This window comes from Phoenix dactylifera, chromosome 3 (assembly GCF_009389715.1).
Source record: "Phoenix dactylifera cultivar Barhee BC4 chromosome 3, palm_55x_up_171113_PBpolish2nd_filt_p, whole genome shotgun sequence".
NCBI classification, from domain to species: domain Eukaryota; kingdom Viridiplantae; phylum Streptophyta; class Magnoliopsida; order Arecales; family Arecaceae; genus Phoenix; species Phoenix dactylifera.
In genome coordinates this window covers 15,599,927-15,619,737 of record NC_052394.1, presented here as the reverse complement: position 1 = coordinate 15,619,737, position 19,811 = coordinate 15,599,927, and the positions used below count along the sequence as shown (strand labels likewise).

Below are 19,811 nucleotides of genomic sequence, written 5' to 3'. Positions count from 1 at the left end.
TGCAGATGTGTTTTTGGGGAGAAGCAAAATCGGTGAGGGGTGAAGGACGCTTGCGTGAAGCCCCGGAACCGGCCAACATCTGGCAGGGGAGCCCCGTGTTTCCCCTCATGTGGGCCCGATAGTCACGTGCCCTGCGCAGGCGGGCCGCGACATTTATGAACGTGCTTCGCCAAAGCATACATTGTTTTACAACGGGTTTTTTTGAATATATCCTTATGAAAATTCTGTTTGACTGAAAATACTGCTTTGTTTTCGAAGCATACATATTTTGCCATGATAAATTGTGAGATAATACGCATGTCAGCTTCTCAAACCCTGATATACATGTTTAGCCTACTAGTCGATCCGGTAAGATTATGTATGATTACTTACTGAGCCGTGTAGCTCATATCCGTTCGTTTACTTTTTCTTTCAGATCCTTACCACTGATAGCTGCCAGAGACACGTTAATCTGGTATCAGGGCTTCTTTCTTTTGGGGTAAAGCAAGTATACTTTTGTGTATATAAACTACATAGAAGCTCTGTATTTGGGTACTGACCAGCATGTTGTACTAAGAATGCTTTCATATGAAAAGATTTGGTTGGTTTGACTACCCTATTACCCAGGTATGAGGCTGCGTGCTATTGTGGGCGGTAGTCGGCAATAGCACGGCCGTGTCACGGATCCGGGTCCGGGGCGTGACACTAGGAGAGAGTAGAATTTAGATTTTGGAAGAGCGGAGCATTTTTATTTTTCTCTAAAAGATAGAATGGAATGAGATTCACTTCAACGAAACCGCTAGAATGAAAGCCACTCATATCTACTCTCATTCTCGTTCTGGAGTTCAACTCCCCGATCCAAACATATCTTTAAGGTAGTCTTCTTTCTCCTTGATTTGTCGTCATCTTCCAATTGTGGCCAACATGAGGACACGTATCTCTGCAATGCATCAAAATTCAGCTGTCCCTTTCTACCTTGCGAACCTTAAATACGTACTCTTTCAGCCTTGTGATGCCACAATGTCATTATCTATAACCAATAAAGAGGAAAGACAAGCTCCTTACATATTAGGCTATACACGCAAAGGCAGCTGGTAACATGGGCTTGAATCATGGCAACGAAACAAACCTACTTATGTAGAGCCAACCAGGTCTAGAATTCCAAGATTCTTTTGACAATGTTCCAAGATAATTTCACGGATGTGAGATTGGGTGATTCTATGTCCTTTGCAGTATATCTTTTGCATTGCAGAGAGCCAGAGAGTTATGCATGATCGGATCACCACTATATTGCCTACCTCAAGAAGAACGCTCTCCATTTCAAGATAAGTGTGAACTATCAGTTTTCGAACTTAGTAACATAGCGACGATCCAGGTATTCGTAGCTCTCTACGGTGCAAAACATGTACTACATAGCTAGGCTCCCTCTCAACCTCCATGGTTGATGAATTTACAAAATTATCCTAGTCCTGTTGAGTTCAATATAGCTTGGGATTGACTGTTTCCTCTATTCCAGCCACCATCTTGCAATTGAGGAAGGAAAAGACACCCATGGCCACTTTTTATGTGCTTTTTTGGCTCGATACAACACTTCTATGTGCTAGAAACGTTCATAAGCAATTCTCGTTGCATGAATTCATGTCACACCATGCCTCATTTCATTCTCACGATGAAATGTGTGGTGAATTCTTCCTCCATTTGCTTGGAAACAATAACTCATCTCACACCAAGCTTGGTGGTTAGATGACGGTCCATCAAAATAAAGGCTTGGTTAGGTGTTATGTAATAGTATTTTATATGCTTAATTGGGTGTTTGAATGAACGATCATGCAAACACTTGTACATGATCCTGACCTAACCTTTTCATAACAAGATGTGGTGGATTCTCTCACCGTTTGCTTGAAAGATAACTTATCTCACACCAAGCATGGTGGTTAATGCATGGATGATCCCAGAAGTGGCTCAATGCATTTAGGAGTTTAAGGCGAACTTACTAAGAGGAATCTTTTTTCTTTCTGTTTTGTCTTTGAGGCGTTCCCTGCAGTAGGCCTTCTTTGGGCCGGAGCCTTAAGCGACTAAGTGTTGGGGCAACCCTGGATGATCCTTCATCAAGATATATCATTGATTAGATATTTCGATCATGATACTTCAACAATATACGTTCTTAATTAGGCATTTATATGAACGATCAACGCACATTTTTTTTGGCACCACATAAAGTGTTATGCTGGCCAATGGGGCAGCGGACTGGGTAGCCTTCTTTGTGGCCAACCACTTTAGGAACACCTTTTGGGTAGGAGAGAGTGGGTTATCCGACATGCTTCGAGACATTTTGTTTTTTTACTCCTTTAGCGTATTCATATTTGTATCGTCAGTCCTAGAAAAAAGAAAAAAAAAGTGTTGTGCTTTAGTTGCTGCTTGGATCATGGAACCAATGGGTACGCCGTGTCGGTTGGTGGATTTGGAACACTGTGGGATTAAAAAATCTTGTTGGACTTCAAAACATTTGGTCTCCAACCGGCGGTGCTTATGTCAAGCTTGGCCAAGTTATGTCAAGCAACACGTCAATAACGCCATATACAAGTCCCAAAACCATTTGCTCCTGATAACATCACACACCGACTTTACCTCAATGCCCTTCTAATACTAATACTAGGTGATGCATTTAAATTCTCATTTGTGCGAAACAATCCACTTTAATGATCAGCAAGTAAAACAATCATATTTTATTAGGGCTGCAAGCCACGTACTTGACACCGAGTCAGAGTCTGCGATAAATGGTCTAGATAATTAAAATAAAACTGATCGAAACTTTCAGATTATTAAATTTGTGTTTGAGGTTTTTATGCCCGACCTAACCTGAATCTATATAAATTGCTTAATTTAATGCATGCATGCATGCACATATACACATACACACATATATATATATAAATATATACATATGTAAATGCATATAATATTAATTTTACTGGTACATCTTTCAATTGTAAAAATAAAAAAGTAATAGTATATCAACATATAATTGGAAATTTATACTTAAGTGTATCTTTTCATTTTTTAATCTATTATTATATGATTAACCATCGAGTATGCGTTATTAATGATTTAATATCTGTAACATGCATTTAATGTCTCATTAAGAAACTCCTCAAAGCATAGATTATTTAGCTTGATTAACTATAATATTTGATATCCGAGGGATACTCGGATCCAACCTTCATCCGACTTGTATCCGATACATTTTTTAATTATCCTAACCAAAACTCTATCAGATCCTTCAATATATTGCTTATGGAATAAATATTAGACTTGAGTCTCAACAAGCATGGGTCTAGGTTAGTATTTGGAATATATATTAGACTCCGGATTGCATAGCACCACTACATTGTCGTGATCCTTAATTAAAACAATCCACTTAGATTAGTCCAAATACTCTTAGCGAGGATATAAGAACTTATCACATTATACTTCTGCTTGGATAAGTACCACATGTTGCATGTGCGGGATCATAATCATTTGGGTTGTATTCCTTCCCTGGTACATTGCTTACATTCATTGCACATGCCACTAATGCATACTGAGAGAAAAAAATTCAAAGAACAAACATCCTAATCAAATAAAGTAGCAGTTTGTGTCAAATTTAAATCATGCATTAAATACTCTCAAATAGCAATAAATTGTGAAAAAAAAATAAAGGTCAGGGACATCTTGATTCTTGAATGCATATAAATATGGCAAATTATAATTTATAGTAGATATCTGCGCTTGTTGCCCAGAAGCCAACTCAAATTTGGGTAAGAGAGGTTAGGTTTCTTTTCTGTACATGGTTTGTGTATGGAAATTGCCCGAACATTATGCTAATTTATCACGAATATATTTATTTGTGCATCTTGGATGCTATAATAGTATAATAACCATATTAGCAAAACTAAAGACTGCCTATCTTTATCAATATTATCCTTATTCTTGTTATTTTTCTATAATATATAGTAATTTATTTGAGTGCATCCCATGGATATTTTGGTTGTTACCCACCATCTAATAAAAGCATAAAGGGAAAACAAACACTTTGTCTCATCAACCAAGTTGAACTATTCCATTGCAATAACTATTATACAGCTAGAGCAGCTATTATTCAATATTTCCACTGGCCACTTGTCACTTGATCTTACTTTAAAATAGATACCATATTTTCCAAATAGTAACATAACCTATTAACACTTATTTTATCTTTTTTGGTAGATGTTAACACTTATTTTATCATTATATTCTCAGCAAAAGAAATAAACTTTGATTGATGCTGACATGGAATTTTTTTTATTAAAACGACAGATGATAGTATATCCAATGTCAGGGTATGGATAGTACGAAGAGCAAAGGACTTGAGCTGAGAAAGAAGACTTGACCTGTAAATAATAAATCCAAATATAAACTATGCGGCAGCGAATCTGATCTGGTTATCCCTAACCGGAATAGTATATTCCGCCACCCCTTCAAACTCTACCCGTCCGATCAAGATCGGACAGCCCTGAAAACGACCATCCGTACTAGTTCTAACATTGGAGACAGCCCTAATGGCAGACCCCGCAATTCACGGCAACGACGAGGGCGTTCGATTTCAGTTTGATGCCAACCAATCAAAACGTGTTTTGCCTGGTGGGCCCCGCCCAAAAGAAGCAAAAATTAAACGAAGCTTCCCTTCTTTCCTTTCGTTTAAAAAGTGCTGTCTGCCCGATCGAACTCGTCCAAAGAAAGAATGAAAGAAAAATTCTTCCTTTCTCGTTGTTGGAATTCCCTCCCAACTCTTTGATTCATCCTTTGATTCAAAGCAGAGTGGAAGAAGGCGGGATTAGGGAGTAAAAGGTGAAAATCTTGAAGAAAGATCGAAGTTTTCGACGTGTTTCGTGGATTCTAAAACTTTTTGGTTGTGTTTTCTGTTTTATTTGTTTTGAAGGTTTCGAGCTAGGGTTCAACTTTTTATTCCAATCCGTGTTGGATTCGAGGTTTTTCTACTCTTCCGGATTTTCAAGTCGGAACGTTTACAGTGGCGATCGAGCTTGGTGCTGGACCCCGTAATTTTAATGATCTCCTTATGAGTTTGTTTTTTTTTTTCCCTTGGTTTTTAGGAGGAGTTGACTCGTCGTAGTTTGAAACTCATTAAAATTTGGTTTTAATTTATGTTTGACGAAATTCAGTTTGGGAGATGACCGATTGATCTTGACGTGTAGGAATGAAACTTTTGACGCAGATAGTTAACGTTTGCGTTTTTATTCATGGATATTGTTATGTTACAAATCTCTCTCTCTCTCTCTCTCTCTCTCTCTCTCTCTCTCTCTGGTTCTTTTAATTGTCTTCACTGCCGGAATGGAAGAATTTAATGTTATTTGATGTTTTATGGATTGATTAAGTGGAATTTTTTTGATGTTTGCTGGTATCTTATTTTTAATACAGAGAGGTAGAACTGGGAATTTCACGAGATCATCTTTAATTGCTTACCATAAAAACAATTTTTTTTTTTTTTTTGCTCATTGTAGGAGTTTGGGACAGATGACGAGGATGACGCGTGATTTTGGAGACTCAATGCAGAAGGAGGCGATTCATTTGGTATCAACTGATGTGAATTTTGTATTGGGACGGTTTCCAGATTATCAGATAGGAGCCAACAACATAATTATTGAGCCAGAGGAGAATCCTCAGGTGCCTTCCCTCAAAGAGATTGTTGCAAAGGAGACAGCTCAGCTGCTGGAGCAGCAGAAGCGTCTCTCTGTTCGCGACCTTGCGGATAAATTCGAGAAGGGTCTGTCTGCTGCTGCAAAATTGTCAGATGAGGTGCATTCCCATTCTTAATTTGTATTCATAAATGGCAGCCATTTGAAACACACATCTATCTGCAAGAAGATATGTTACATTGACTTGTCAGTTATTTAAACATGTTGCAATAACTGCCATATTTGCCTTGCTGTCATATAGAGTCATTGTCTTAATTTTTCTTCTTTTTCTTACAAATTAAGAATAATTGATTGGTAGTTGGACAATGGTGTAGGAATTTCAGCTAAGAAGTTGTTAATCTGGTTGAAACTTAAAAAACAATATGAAAGTGTCCTAGTAATCTGATGGCACATTTCCTTTCATATTTCTCTTTTTATCTGTTTGATATATGTTTTACATCGAAGAAAATTGCTTATATCTGGCATAAAATCTTGCTTGGGATTTCAGTCAAAGTGGAGAGAAGTGGCTTCATTGGATAGACATGTCCTTTTGAAGAAACTCAGAGATGCACTGGATCAACTCAGAGGCCGAGTGGCAGGTCGAAATAAGGATGATGCTGAGGAGGCCATTTCTATGGTTGGTTCACTTTCTTCTCATTTGTTTTTCTTATACATGCAATGGTCTATACATATATGTATCAAATTTTTAAATCAGATTGCTGTCCTGTGGCCTTAGACCTTAAGTGTTTAACAGCTTAGAATCACAGAAGCATGCAATTTTGGAACTCTTTTGTTCAAGGAGTTGGTCATGCAGTGTGTGTGTCATGCCAAATTGCATATCCTTTTCTACTCATATAATAGGAAAGGCTTTGAGATTGGTCGCATGCGGTCGGCCCCAGAACCTAGAAAGCCATGCCTCTTTTTACAGAAAAAGTGCCATAAAAATCTCCCATTGCGCTGTATCCCATGATCTGATCCCAGGTCCCGCCACATAACCCCCTCCTTATCTCCTCATCCCAGCTCAATTGCCCATAATTTTTTTCTTAGAAAAATCCACTACTTTAGTTATATATAAATGGAACTCCTGATGCTCGGCATGCAACTCTGGACTTCAAAACTATGAAACCTCCACGTGCTTATTTAACAAATAAAAAAAATATGCAATAGAGTGCACATGCCTTTTTTTTCTTCCATATCCCTCACCCCCTCCATTTCCTTAAAAGGCATGTTCATGGCTCATGTAACATACAAGTAAGGAAGAAATGTCAGACTCGGATGCAGCAGTGCAGCATCAATTCCAAATTCGCATGTAATGTTTGGAAGCCATCACACCAACCAAACTATATTGGAGAAAGTATTGATAAGGAACTATGTGGACTTTTCAACAAAGTATTGAGAATGAGGTTCGCAATCTCGGTACTCGACCCTATATCAATACCATGTTGGTACATTGTTGGTATGCTAATCTGTTGCAGCAGTGCAGCATCCATTCCAAATTCACACGTGATGTTTGGAAGCCAACACGCACAGCCAAATTGTACCGAAGAATGTATTGATAAGGAACTATGTAGGCTTCTGAACAAAATATTGAGAACAAGATTGACAATCTCAACACTCGACCATGTACAATGTTGGTACAATGGCGGTACACCTGGTCTAGTGTACGGACACTCTGCACACTCCCTATACTGAATATTGATTCATTACTGGTAATGGTACCGTATATCCATTACGTGGTGATACACACCAATACGGCGAACTCCGATCGAGAAATTGTTGAGAAAAACCTTAGGGGCATAGTACTTATACTAAATGCATTTGCACATCAAATATCCCATGACTATGTCAATGGATTGGTTTAGGAAACACTATTTGTGGTAATCATATCTAGTGATTTTTTTATCAGTTATCCCAGTTTTATCTAGTTATCTCACTGCTGTTCATGCTAACTTTGACTATGTTGAAGTCAAACGTGACAAGATGCTACACTTACTTGTAGGTGGAAGCTTTAGCAGTTCAATTGACTCAAAGAGAAGGAGAGTTGCTTCACGAGAAGTCGGAAGTGAAAAAGTTAGCAACTTTTCTCAAACAGGTAATGTTAAAGCACTTAAAAATACATAGTGAAATATAACTTCCATTAATTGAATTCACAATTTCCATTGTTTTAATTGCTTACTGTGTTTGCTTTTGTAACTTCATGGCCCACTAAACTGCAGATAGTTCTATGAGCTTTCTATTCTTTCCTCCTTTTCGTTCAGTCTGATTGATAGATCCAATCTCTGGAGCTGCTTCATATCTCCAAAACATGCATTCACTCACCTTTCTGCCAGCCAAAATTTTAACAACCACCAGTAAAAGATGCAGAAAATGAAAGCTCCATGCAATGAATTTCAGTCTATTTAAACTTTAAAAATTTGAATTGACAGGAAAATAAAAAAAATATTACAAAGAAATGTTCCCACGAGAAGGGATGCTACTTTCAACTCATAGTCACCAATGGGAAGAATCTTAAGCACTTCAGAGCAGATAGAAACCAAAAAACAGAAATCTTTTATATTTGTATTCACATAGTGCTGTGATCACTGGTAAAATTATTTTCTTTTTTTAAATTACACTTAATATCTGTCTCTTTTGCTGCTTCCAGGCTATTGAGGATGCAAAAAAAGTAATTGAAGAGGAAAGGGCTATTGCTCGTGCAGAAATTGAAAGTGCTAGAGCAGCAGTGCAGAGGGTTGAAGAGGCCCTTCAAGAACAAGAACGAATGTCCAGAAGTGCGGAGAAACAGGTTGGTATCAGAAGTTCCTAATAAATTTAATTGGCCTTTTAGCTTGCTATTGACCCTCAACTAACTAGCAAGACAAAATTTAGGAAGTGGATCGACATTTACTAGCTGCGCTGGATTATTTTTATAAGAGGCCTTTTAAGCTTTGAGTTTTGGCTCTGATTATACTCGTTATCCTCTTTTATCAGACTTTATTATTTGTCTTTATAGCATTATTACTATTTGTCCTGGATGTCCAAGAAGTTGCATTATATTTTCTGTAGGAGTTGGAAGAACTAAAGAAAGAGATTCAAGAGGCCAGGAGAATCAAAATGCTGCATCAGCCAAGCAGGGTACATTTTCATTTTTATTTTTTATTTATCTATTTTGCAAACGTCCAGCCCAGAATATAAATGGCACACTACCCTTTGTTAATTTGGGTTCTGCTTTGTTTCATAAAAAATACTGTTTAAGCTGCTTTTTATTAGCTCCAGTGACATCATGTCTTTCAGTGCTGGCTATATTTGTACTCCCTATATCGCTAAATAAGATAACTATACACTCAATAGGTAATGGATATGGAACATGAAGTTCAAGCACTGCGAATTCAGATTGCAGACAAGTCTATGCATTGCATTCAGCTAAAGAAAGAGGTATGTTATTGATCACATTGATTTTTGTTATAGTAGAATAAAAATAATCACTGATTTTGTCATATTTGACTCTATTTGTTATCCATTGCCTGCTTCAGTTGCCCATATTTCTGCTGCCTGTTTGTTGACCTTTGATATGCTTTGTTGCTTGTAACATGAGTCTTTAACTCCTATACCCTTACTTTACACATGTTCGGAGTTTTGGAGATCATAATGTCACTGACTTCTTTTAAAGTAATCATGACTAAGTTATGTTGGTTTTCATATACTGCATCTGTCCTTCAACTTTGATACTTTCCTCTTTTCCCATGCTTCTGCTTTCTGTAGCAAGTGAATGCTAGCTGCTACTGATATTGAGATTTTTATTTAGTTAATGTAATTGTAATTGTATTATCTGAATCGTGTCGGTGATTCACAAGTTTTCAATGAAAAGTCTCTCAAGCATTGGTCATTTAATCCATTACTGGAAATAAAGATCTATCTTCGCATACATGCTACTACTAGGGAGAAATATTTTGACAATGGCTGACAGTTTGCTAAATCTTTAAACTTTACCAGCTTGCAATAATGAAAAAGCTTGAGGAGAACAGGTCAAATTTGTATGAGCTTGAGGGTTCTGAAAGTCTAGGATCATGTTTACGTATTGTTCCTCGAATTGATCCTGCACCAGACATCTCTAATTGCTCTATTCGGTGGTACCGTACTGAAGGAAGCAAGAAGGAATTAATTTCAGGTATATGAATTTAATATTTTTGCACTTAACTTATTTTACAAGTTAGGTTTTACATGACCAATTGTTATAAGTGGATCAGTTCTTACCTTGTTCAGTTATTTTCTCAATCAGCATCTCTTTCCTTATGGCTTTTTAACAGATGATGCATCTTTTGTAACCTGGCGTACTAGAGATGTATCATTGTGTTGACAGGCTGTGAGACTAAACTAAATTGAGGAAGACGACAAGGCAAAGAGATTAGAAGATGCAAAGGCTGTTGTGAAAGGATCCTGGATAGCAAACAAGAAGAAGCAAGCTGAAAATGGTTAATAGCCTTAATAATATATCAAAGTGGCATCATATGGATGGAAAAGACGAGCAAGATTGTTCAAATACATTAAAATAGTTATCAAGATGATACAATAGTTAGCTGCTGTATGATAAAAGATGTAGAAGTAAAATCAGGGGCGGCTCAATACATTCTGGGGCCTAAGGCGAATCCAATGAACGAGGCCTTTTTTTTAAATAATTTTTTTAATAAATATAAAATACTTAAAAAAATATATAAAAATAGATAGCTATCAAGTACACTATTTTAACAAAGATACATGAATCTAACAAAGATAGACAAAAAGCCTTTTTTATTTAATATAATTCTTGAATGGAAGCACATAAAAGTAATTATACCAAATGAAGGGCCATGAAACTGATTAAATAACTGAGATAATGCTTGGCAATACTGTTTACCATGTCAAGCAAGAGCCAAAGGAAAAGGTCATCCCATGGCACTTCATAGTCAAGGTAAGGGAACGAATTTTTCCATAAAGGAACCTCTCTATAAGAGAAAGGAGGGTCATTATGGGAAATTCACCCCATCCCACCATCTCCCCTTCAAGTAAGTACCCAAGCGGCAACTGCAACATCACAGCACAGCAGCCATTAAACCCCCTCCCTCCTTTTCTCTCTCTACCACCCAAGAGGGGAGAAGAAACCGAGAGGAGAAAACTAAAAGAATCTCCACCCTCGAAGAAGTCCATCTCCAATCCCCTTATCTTTCTTCCGGATGGCCCAGCTGGATCAGGAGTAATGTGAGGGAAGGAAAACCAAGACCAAAACCAAAAAAGAGAAGGGATGAAAGATAAGAGTGGCTTCAGGCGTCTATCAAGCCAACCAAATCCCTCCTCTCTCTCTCTCGCTCTCCCCACCCAAAACAAAACTACTGTCCCCAACATCCCAAATTGCCCCTCTGCAGGCCAGGAAACTCTCCACCTCCTTTCCATCAAGGGAGAAGACTCGTAGCCAGCCCCAGATCGGGGCCTTTGCTTCCTTTTGGTCAGCCTTCCGGGGGCCTTGCATTAGCCCGGGGCCTTAGGCGACCGCCTCAGTCGCCTAGGGCCCGGGCCGGCTCTGAGTAAAATTAGCATGATCTTTATTTATAGGGCAAAATCCGTGAGTGATAAAACACCATAACTGAAAGAAGGGTAAATAATTAAGACTAGGCTGGAAAAGATTACACACTGGTCCCATAAGACCTGACATCTCAAAGTCTCAATGACAAGCGTCCTATGCCAAGTGTCTTGGTGTCCAAAAGTGTCTGACACCTCAACCACCAAAGATCCTAATGCGAGGATAGTTCCGCACAATGCTATATACAAGGTCTGCCGAACCGACCGGAACCGGTCGATTTAAGCTGTACCGAACCGGTGCCGACAGCTACCAGTACGGTTCGGCTGTGAAAACCGGTACCGAACCGAAACCGGTGCAACCGGCACCGGTAGAAGCAGGAGGAAGAAAGAAGAGAGAAGAAGTGGGGAAGAAGAGGAAGAAAGAAGAGAAGAAGAAGCGGGGAAGAAGAGAAGGCAAGTACCGGGAAAAGGAGGACCTCTCTTCCTTGCTCACGGGCGGGACCTCTCTTCCTTCCTTGCTCGCGGGAGAACGGGAGGATCCGGGAAAGAGAGGAGAAGATAGGAGAGAGGGGAAGAAGGAGGGTTCGGGAAGAAGAAGGGGAGGAAAAAAATAAAGAAAGGGAAAAAAAAACCCGCGCAGGGGGCCGAGTGGGGAACCGCGAGCCCGCTCGTAGGGAACTGCGCCCGCACGCGGTTCCCCGCGCTGCCTCGATTCCCCGCGCGGGCTCACCGCGTCGGGCAGCGAGCCCATGCAGGCTGCCCTGCGTGGGCTTTATGCGGCATTTAATGCTACTCCGTGGTAACGTGCGGGCGCGCGCGCGTCCGCGCGTCGGACATGTGTTTTTTTTTCCTATCTCGACTAGTTCGGTATCGGTTCCGACAGGTACCGAACCGGTACCGTACCGTAACCGGTCTTCACCGGTACACCAATACTATCGGTACCGCAGACCTTGGCTATATATATAGAATAAAAAATATAGCTATATCAAAATATATTAATAAGGTAAGTTAACTAGCCAATATAATTTTTATTTAGAAAGGAACTTATATTTTTTCCATAATAACATTAAAGAAAGAAAAATAATCATTATGATGCTTCAATAGAAGAGTTTGAATATTCAGACTAATACTGTTTGTTGGTGAATAGTTTAGAGTTCAGTTGTGTCATCAATTGCAATGAGGCTCCAAAAAGCCATGCCAAATTCTGCCATTTCTAGCTGATGCATGCAGGACACACCACTTTTAGAGTGTTATGGAGCATCATGCCACATCCAAGTGTGCAAAAGTGTCAATACTCCAAAATTCTGAAAAAATTGAAATGTGAGTAGGATTAATGCTTTCATGCCTTGGTGGATGCTTGAGTATGTAAAACTAAGATAGAATCTTTTTGCTGATCAGAACTTTATTAAGGACAGCACAAAAGAGTAGGATAAGGAGAAAAAAGAAGAAAGAAGGGAAGAAGGTAAAACTAAGATAGGATCTTTTTGCTGATCAGAACTTTATTGAGGACAGCAAAAAAGAATAGGATAAGGAGAAAAAAGAAGAAAGAAGGGAAGAAGGCTGCTAGAGGGATTCTACCTGCAGAACATGTTTTGGAGCTTTCTCGGGTCTGATTTACTGATGTAAGCTGCATGAGGTACAGGCATATGAGGCTAATAACAGACCCAAGGGCAAACAAAGGTCTGCTTTGTGTTTGTGTTGCAGAAATAGATCATATCTGTTTTTACTCTTTACATTTAATTCGAAAGGTTGATCATATGGCGGCACAGAACAGGAAGGATCAGAGGTTTGAGAGAGAGGAGAGTGGCATAGAACGGGAATGAGAGAAGTTTAAGAGAGAGGAGAGACTAGAAGTGCGGGCACCTTTTTTGGTTCATGCAAACTGAAAGAACTGTCAGTTGGGATTCCTGGTTCACATATATCTGTTATCCTCTTGGCCAGGCACTCTTCCCTGAAATACTCTCTTTAGGGGACTCAAACAACCTGCTATCAGAAAACATCCATAAATTGGGAATAAATCTAAGAAATCCATTTGTAAATGGCACATCCAGCTGAAACTAAATCTCTGCTATATTAAAAGATCTTGGATCGAATTTTTGGGTCCATCATTTTACTTCCTAAGTTACCATTAGTTTTTCTTGGATGTCTTTTTAAGAAATCTATTCCACAATTTCTTGTTGTTTCAAATACGATAAAATACCGATTATGATCTTCTTAATACCTGTCTTTTCGTATCCAAACCCCCAACCTGCCATTCCTCTCTCTCTCTCTCTCTCTGTCTCTGTGTGTGTGTGTGTGTTGTGTGGTTCGAATCCCCGACCTCCTCCTCCCTCTCTATTTCTAATCTTGCTCCTTCCATTTTTATCCCTCCATCATGCTTATCTAGTTGGACCCTCTCCTCTTTCCTTCTCTCCCCTCATACGATTTTAAAAATGAGGTCATGTGTTCTCTCCATCTTTATCCTTAAACAACCATCCTCTATTGTTTATGAAATCTTATTAGGCAAGAGAAATTCAAGTTTTCATTACCTAATATATGTTGCTATTGTTTTTCTTAAATGCATGAAAGTAACAAGAAGATCAAAGATAAAACATAAACCACTTATTTCTTTAGACTTTGTTAGGATTTAAATTTTACTTGTGTTGTTGCTATACCTTTAATAATATAATTTTTGCTTGTTCGTCTTTGTAGTTCACTTTTATTTTATTTATATGGTTTTCTTTATTTATTTGACATACAACAAACATGCGTATGTAGTAGATGAACTAAAAAAGGATTAAACAAAAGCACTTGGGCTGGGTTTTTCTTTGATCAGCAAGTCCTGGCCAAAGAATTCAATTATGCTGGTCCTTGGCTAATTTCTAGTTGCATAACTTTTGGTTTTTAAACCACGGAGAAGAAAGAAAGAGAAGGATGAAGGAAGAAAAGCAAGAAGACAGGAAAAGAAGCAAAGAAACAAGGGGAGACCGAGATGCCTGAGAGAGATTTCTTCTTTAAAGAAGCTTCTTCCACTGACTGTCACTTAAGTATCTGTAAATTTGTGTTTTCCCTTTTCCCTACCATAGAAAAACTTAGTGCCAATTTATGTAGATTCTTATTTGGGCAGGGTGATGGGTCAATGACTCAAATGTCTCCTTTTTGAACCTTCTAATCACTATCTAAAATCTATGTAAGGTTAACTCCAAAAACACAAATTAATAGTAGAACTTTAAACCATCAGTTTGTTTTTTATTGTGTTGAAGAGTTTTTTATTGTTTTGTAAAATGATATGTATACATTAATCTACAACTGACACTCTCTTCTTTTCTTCTAATTTTTATCTACTCAATTTTACTAAGAAGTATATTGCCTCTTTGCATCATTCTTTATTTATAATTCTGCAAAGCACATGCCGAAAACATTTTATTCCCATGTCAATTATGATTGTATCAAACTTTTTATCACTTGCAGGGGCAACAAAGACAGTGTATGCTCCAGAACCTTTTGATGTTGGACGATTTTTGCAAGCCGAGATTGTTTTAAATGATGAAAGGTTCACAGTGACAACAACGAGTCCGATAGATCCTGGTTTGGCCCCTTTACTTTGTGACAATATATTGTCCACTATAATATCATTTGTAAAGTAATTGTCTTTTCATGCATGTTTTTCCATAGCTCTATTGAAATTACATGAAAGAAATAGTCAGCAGCAAGCCAAGATCCTATGTGTATCTATTTAGGTGCAAATCTGGATATCTGAATATATATGCTATGGATTGGAAGTTCTGGTTCTTCAAGCATTTAGCTTTATGATTTCTTTTGTCAAAGCAAATCTGTGGAAGTGAAATTAGTGATGACCTTTCATTTTAGAATGTGGATGCTAGATCAACTACATTGTTTAGTAAAGGGTAGATAGGCTAGATTTGGGCGGTGAGAGATACATTTCAAGATAGTGCAACATCAGATTATATTGAATTGATTTTTGATACTCATACACAAAAATATATATACATACATATACATTAACCTTTTATTTTTTTCATGGGCGTCGGCTAAAGTTATTCTAACTTAGTTATCCTGTACAGCTGCAGGATTAGAAAGCTATGTGGAGGCACTTGCGAGAAGGCCAGAAACTGAGTTTAATGTAAGATTTCATGCTGGTTTTAGCACCTTGATATTGCTATGCTTGTAGGCTGTTACTTGCCTGATGACAAAATGTGGGCTCTTGACAAGTTTGATTAGAGAAGTTAACCTTCTAATGCACATCAGTCCTATCAAACATAAATCTGTTAGGCCTTTTTCATTTCTGAGTTTATTATTTTTTTTGTCCTCTCTAATTTTGCTGTATTCCTCATGCTTCCCTTCAAAAAGTAAAGTTTTCTTCCATGGATACGTATTTAATTACTTAATTAATTGGATGGTTGCTTTACGTTTACCTAGCCTTTACTTACCATAAAGAACTCAGTCATAATTGGATTTTAATGCAGCAGGATTGCTGCTGTATCTTGTTTAAATTTACCTCCCAATAGTGCCATTCGTTTCTACCCAAGGTTGTACCTCACATTCCAGAAAGTAATTTTAATCCAACTTTTTGCACTTATATCCTTGTTATTTTTAGATTTCTCTATCCTCTTTTCATTCTCTTCAACTCAGATTAGTACCCTACTGTTCCTGTCTTTTGATGGCTATGGTAACACCATCGTTACTGTTTCATTGCTTTCTTTTGGTATTCCTAGGTTTACCTGAATCTTCCCATTCAAGAAAATGCACCCTATTTATAGCAGGTTTACAAATCAATGCTCTATTGCCCTTACTCACGACCAAGTGCTTATGTATTTATAGCTTTTATATTTCCTGTAGTCTAAGGCTGCGTTTGGAAGTGGAATAAGTTAACCCAGAGTAAGTGGTTAACTTACTCCTACTCCTCTTTACTCTGGAATAAATTACTCTGTTTTTGATGTAATTTATTCCTTGGTTAAGTGGGAATTCAAGGTTCGCCGTACCGGTACCGAACCCTGTACCGGTGCCGCACTAGTATAGGCGTACCGAGTGTCGGTACGGTACGGTACGCTCGGTACCGACCGTACCGATACCGGTATCCATCGGTACGGGTACGGTACGCTCGGTACCGACCGGTACAACGAACCTTGAGTGGGATAATAGTTTGGAAGGGTATTCTCCTCTTCTATCTATCTAGTTCGTAAGTCATAGATGAAAGTAATGAGAGGCATTTCCCTTTCAAAGAATATGGCCTTGGATGGGAATGAAAGGGAAAGGAGGAATTGTGTGCAGAAGCTTAGTTGGACCTCCTTAGAGAGCTCCTTAATTTAATCTCATCATGAAGTTGAATTTCTTTAAGATTTTTTTAACAAATATTGAGAAATATCATTAGCATTTTGAAAGAAAGTCGAGCATTTAGATCTTTCTTTGGAATGGATCAACTATTTAACCAACATCCATGCCATCTTTCACAGTGAGCTTATTCACAAATCCATAGGCTCATCTGAGGTCCTTGCTTGGTCTCCCTCTCTCTCTCCCCCCCACCTTTTCTCTGTGTTAGTGGGTGTTTTCATGTTGCTTTGGTGATGATTAGATTCAAGTTTGCACGTTCTCAATCTCAAGTTTGTTGTAAAGAGAATTATTATTGAAAGAAATAATCAGATTGTCAAGATGTGATTGAGCAGCATGTTTTAGAGATCTTTTTGTAGCCTGCAAATACTTTTCCAATGATCAAGTTCTTGAGCTACTGAGAATGAAGACGTATGATGATCATTTTGATAGTGTGGTCTTAATGTGCTCCTACTTAAGAACACTCCAGCCTTCACAGTTGTTGCAGTATATTGTTTCAATTGTACTTCTATTTTTACTATTTTCTGAAAATGCCATACAAACCAATGTTTTAAATAGCAAGATACTCATCATCCTTATATATGTATATATTGTTTGCGTGTGTGTATGTATGTATGTAAGTATATATGTATGTATGTGTGTGTTTGTATATATGCGAATTGATCCAAGTGATGATCTAGCAAGTAACAACTTCACGTTCAATGGATTTTGAAACAGCATAGGACTGCTTGTTTCAACACATTCAACGGTTTTCGTATGTTACATTTGTTGGCTGCTTTCGTCATGTTAAAAGCAGCTTTAAAAAAGATTAATATGTTCTGTTTATCATATGTTAGCAATATATGATCATTATTATGATGCTTGTGTTCTGTTGGTTTCTGGGGTTGGCTTGATATTTATAACTGCTTTTTTAGAAAGGGAAGCATGAATATACAAATGATTTTTTCTACTGACACTTGATAAACTGCAATAGTTTCTTTTTCTAACTGATTCTAACCCTTAAATGTTTATTATGTTGCTTTTCAGGTGGTTGTCACACAAATGAATTGTCGTGATTATTCCTCGCAGTCCATTCATGTGTTTCATGTGGGGAAGATGAGAATAAAGCTTTGTAAGGGGAGGAGTACAAAAGCAAAAGAATCATATTCTGCTTCAATGCAGGTAGCAGCCTGACCTGGAGTTTGGATCTTTAACTTGGGAAGCTAAATGATGCACTTTTTTAGAATATTGAATATTTTCTTCTAATCCAACTAACATGGGACATACATCCAATGGTTGTGGAGAAACATGTTCTTTCAATTGGTACTCACTACTCAGATTCGGATAGAACTTGCAAAGATGCATCCGATACCACTTCACAAGTTTGTATGTGGATACATAGATACATTTTCCCTCTCTGCCACAATTCATGGTACTGATAGGCCTTAAATGTGCAGTATTTAGGGCCTCTAAGTATGCACTCATTGATATGCCCATGTGATCATTCCCAAACATTTAGGAAGTGGCTTGGAGTTGTGGAGAAAGCAGGTAGAAAGGACCAGGTTGGTTGTTGGTCCGGTAATTCCTAAAGTTTTAGGACACTGAAAATTGCTTTAAAAGGACCATGCAAAACTGATATCTGACTGCAACCATTTCCCAGCCGTACTATAGTTCAGAGCATCATGCTATCCCTACGGATATGTGACTTATGATGCTTTGCTGATTTTCCCTTCATGAGATTCATGTTCCCCTTGTCTAATGCAATTTGTGTTTCAACATATACGTGAACTGGACTTTATTTACATAACTGAACTATGTTGAAAAAATTGTAATATTAACATAGAAATTAAAAGTCATGTGTGTTGACAGTAGTGACCTGGATTTGAATCCTGGCCTCACCTGCTGTCAGCTGGGCTTCCTCCTGTCCTAGTTCTCCCCCTCCAAAAAAAAAAGAAGAATTAAAGGTGGCACGGATTGTTGTGCAAGCTGGGCTTGTAAGAACATGTCGTTAGACCATTGGCAAAGCTGCAATAATCTAAGTTGGTTTCAGTTCGCTCTCTTTTTTCCACAGCTAAATTCTTGAGCGTATCTAATTTTGTTACTTTCCCTGGTCAACCTCCAGCTTTGTGGGGTTAGAGGTGGTGGAAATGCTGCAGCTCAGTCAATCTTTTGGCAAGCTAAGAAAGGTCTTTCCTTCATAATAGCTTTTGAATCGGAGAGAGAAAGGAATGCAGCAATCATGCTTGCCCGAAGATTTGCTTTTGACTGCAATGTAAGTATCCATTCCTTAACAATAATTCATCAGTTATCTGTGTTTGCTTGCATTGGGCATATTAAATTCATGTTGGAAATCCATGGAATCTGTCAGCCTGCTTTCAGCTTGTTCTACTGTATATTGATTTAAAACCTATATACTCCTATTTTCATAGCTTTTTGCATTTGCTGGCAATTGTCAAATGTTAGAACTAAATTTCCTTTCTTTATCTGATGCATACCAGGTCATGCTTGCTGGACCCGATGATCGAGCTCCTACTGGGACCTCATAAAAGTGATGAACTTCTGTATGACCGTATGTATGTCGAGGCTGTGCAGTTGTGTATTTGTATGATTGTTATAGGTGAAAGCTGATAGAACGACTGTAACTGAGGCTTCTGTTATTCTATTCTGTTCAGCACCAAGGCATCCTTTTATTTGCCTTCACACCAAATTGTAACCATTCATTTACAGCTATTGTATAGGCGGGTTCTGTTATTCTGATCGTGTTCAACATTAAGGCATCCTTCATTTTCTCTCGACAAAGACCTCATTCTAGACTGAGTACACGCATATTCCTGTCATAAATGTTAGAATAGGATGCTTATCATTCAAAGAAGTTTAGTCACCCTGTCAAAATGGCTCTAGGCGAGTGAAGCACAACAAACCCTTCATATCTTTTTTACTGTCCTCATCTATATATCCAGTATAGGTAGACAATAATTGTGTTTGGGACTATGGGCTGGTGGCCAAAAATTTTTGTGAAATTGAACAACCTGTTTCTTCTACCTGCTTAGAAAATCAAACCATACCTCAATAACATGATATCAGCATAAAACATGTACTTGGTTTCCAAGTCAAAGCAATACATCCAAGAGTCAGAACTGAGATGACAGGGATGAGGATGGGAGTTCATATAGGTTGCTGCAGCGAACAGAGCAGATGTCTCATTTTATCGGTCAAGACTTGAAGAACTTGTGTTGTATATCAAGAATAAATGGGAGCTATCGACATGCACCAGTAAGTGGG

At 38.2% G+C, this 19,811-nt stretch overlaps 1 protein-coding gene across 2 annotated transcripts; it reads left to right on the top strand.

Annotated features, from left to right (window-relative positions):
• The first annotated feature begins 4,691 nt into the window (after positions 1-4,691).
• Positions 4,692-19,328, top strand: LOC103706263 (stomatal closure-related actin-binding protein 1). 2 transcript variants are annotated; one of them, XM_039124731.1, is made up of 14 exons: positions 4,696-4,845; positions 4,937-5,054; positions 5,517-5,811; positions 6,199-6,327; positions 7,690-7,782; positions 8,335-8,475; positions 8,736-8,804; positions 9,021-9,104; positions 9,663-9,837; positions 14,673-14,789; positions 15,287-15,345; positions 17,577-17,711; positions 18,652-18,801; positions 19,028-19,328. In XM_039124731.1, the coding sequence occupies exons 3-14, from the start codon at positions 5,530-5,532 to the stop codon at positions 19,073-19,075; spliced, it is 1,482 nt and encodes a 493-aa protein (XP_038980659.1). In that variant the 5' UTR covers positions 4,696-4,845; positions 4,937-5,054; positions 5,517-5,529; the 3' UTR covers positions 19,076-19,328. The 2 variants fall into 2 exon arrangements, with proteins under 2 accessions (XP_008788541.2, XP_038980659.1); XM_008790319.3 differs by lacking the exon at positions 4,937-5,054 and having other exon boundaries at positions 4,692-4,845.
• The last annotated feature ends 483 nt before the right edge of the window (positions 19,329-19,811 follow it).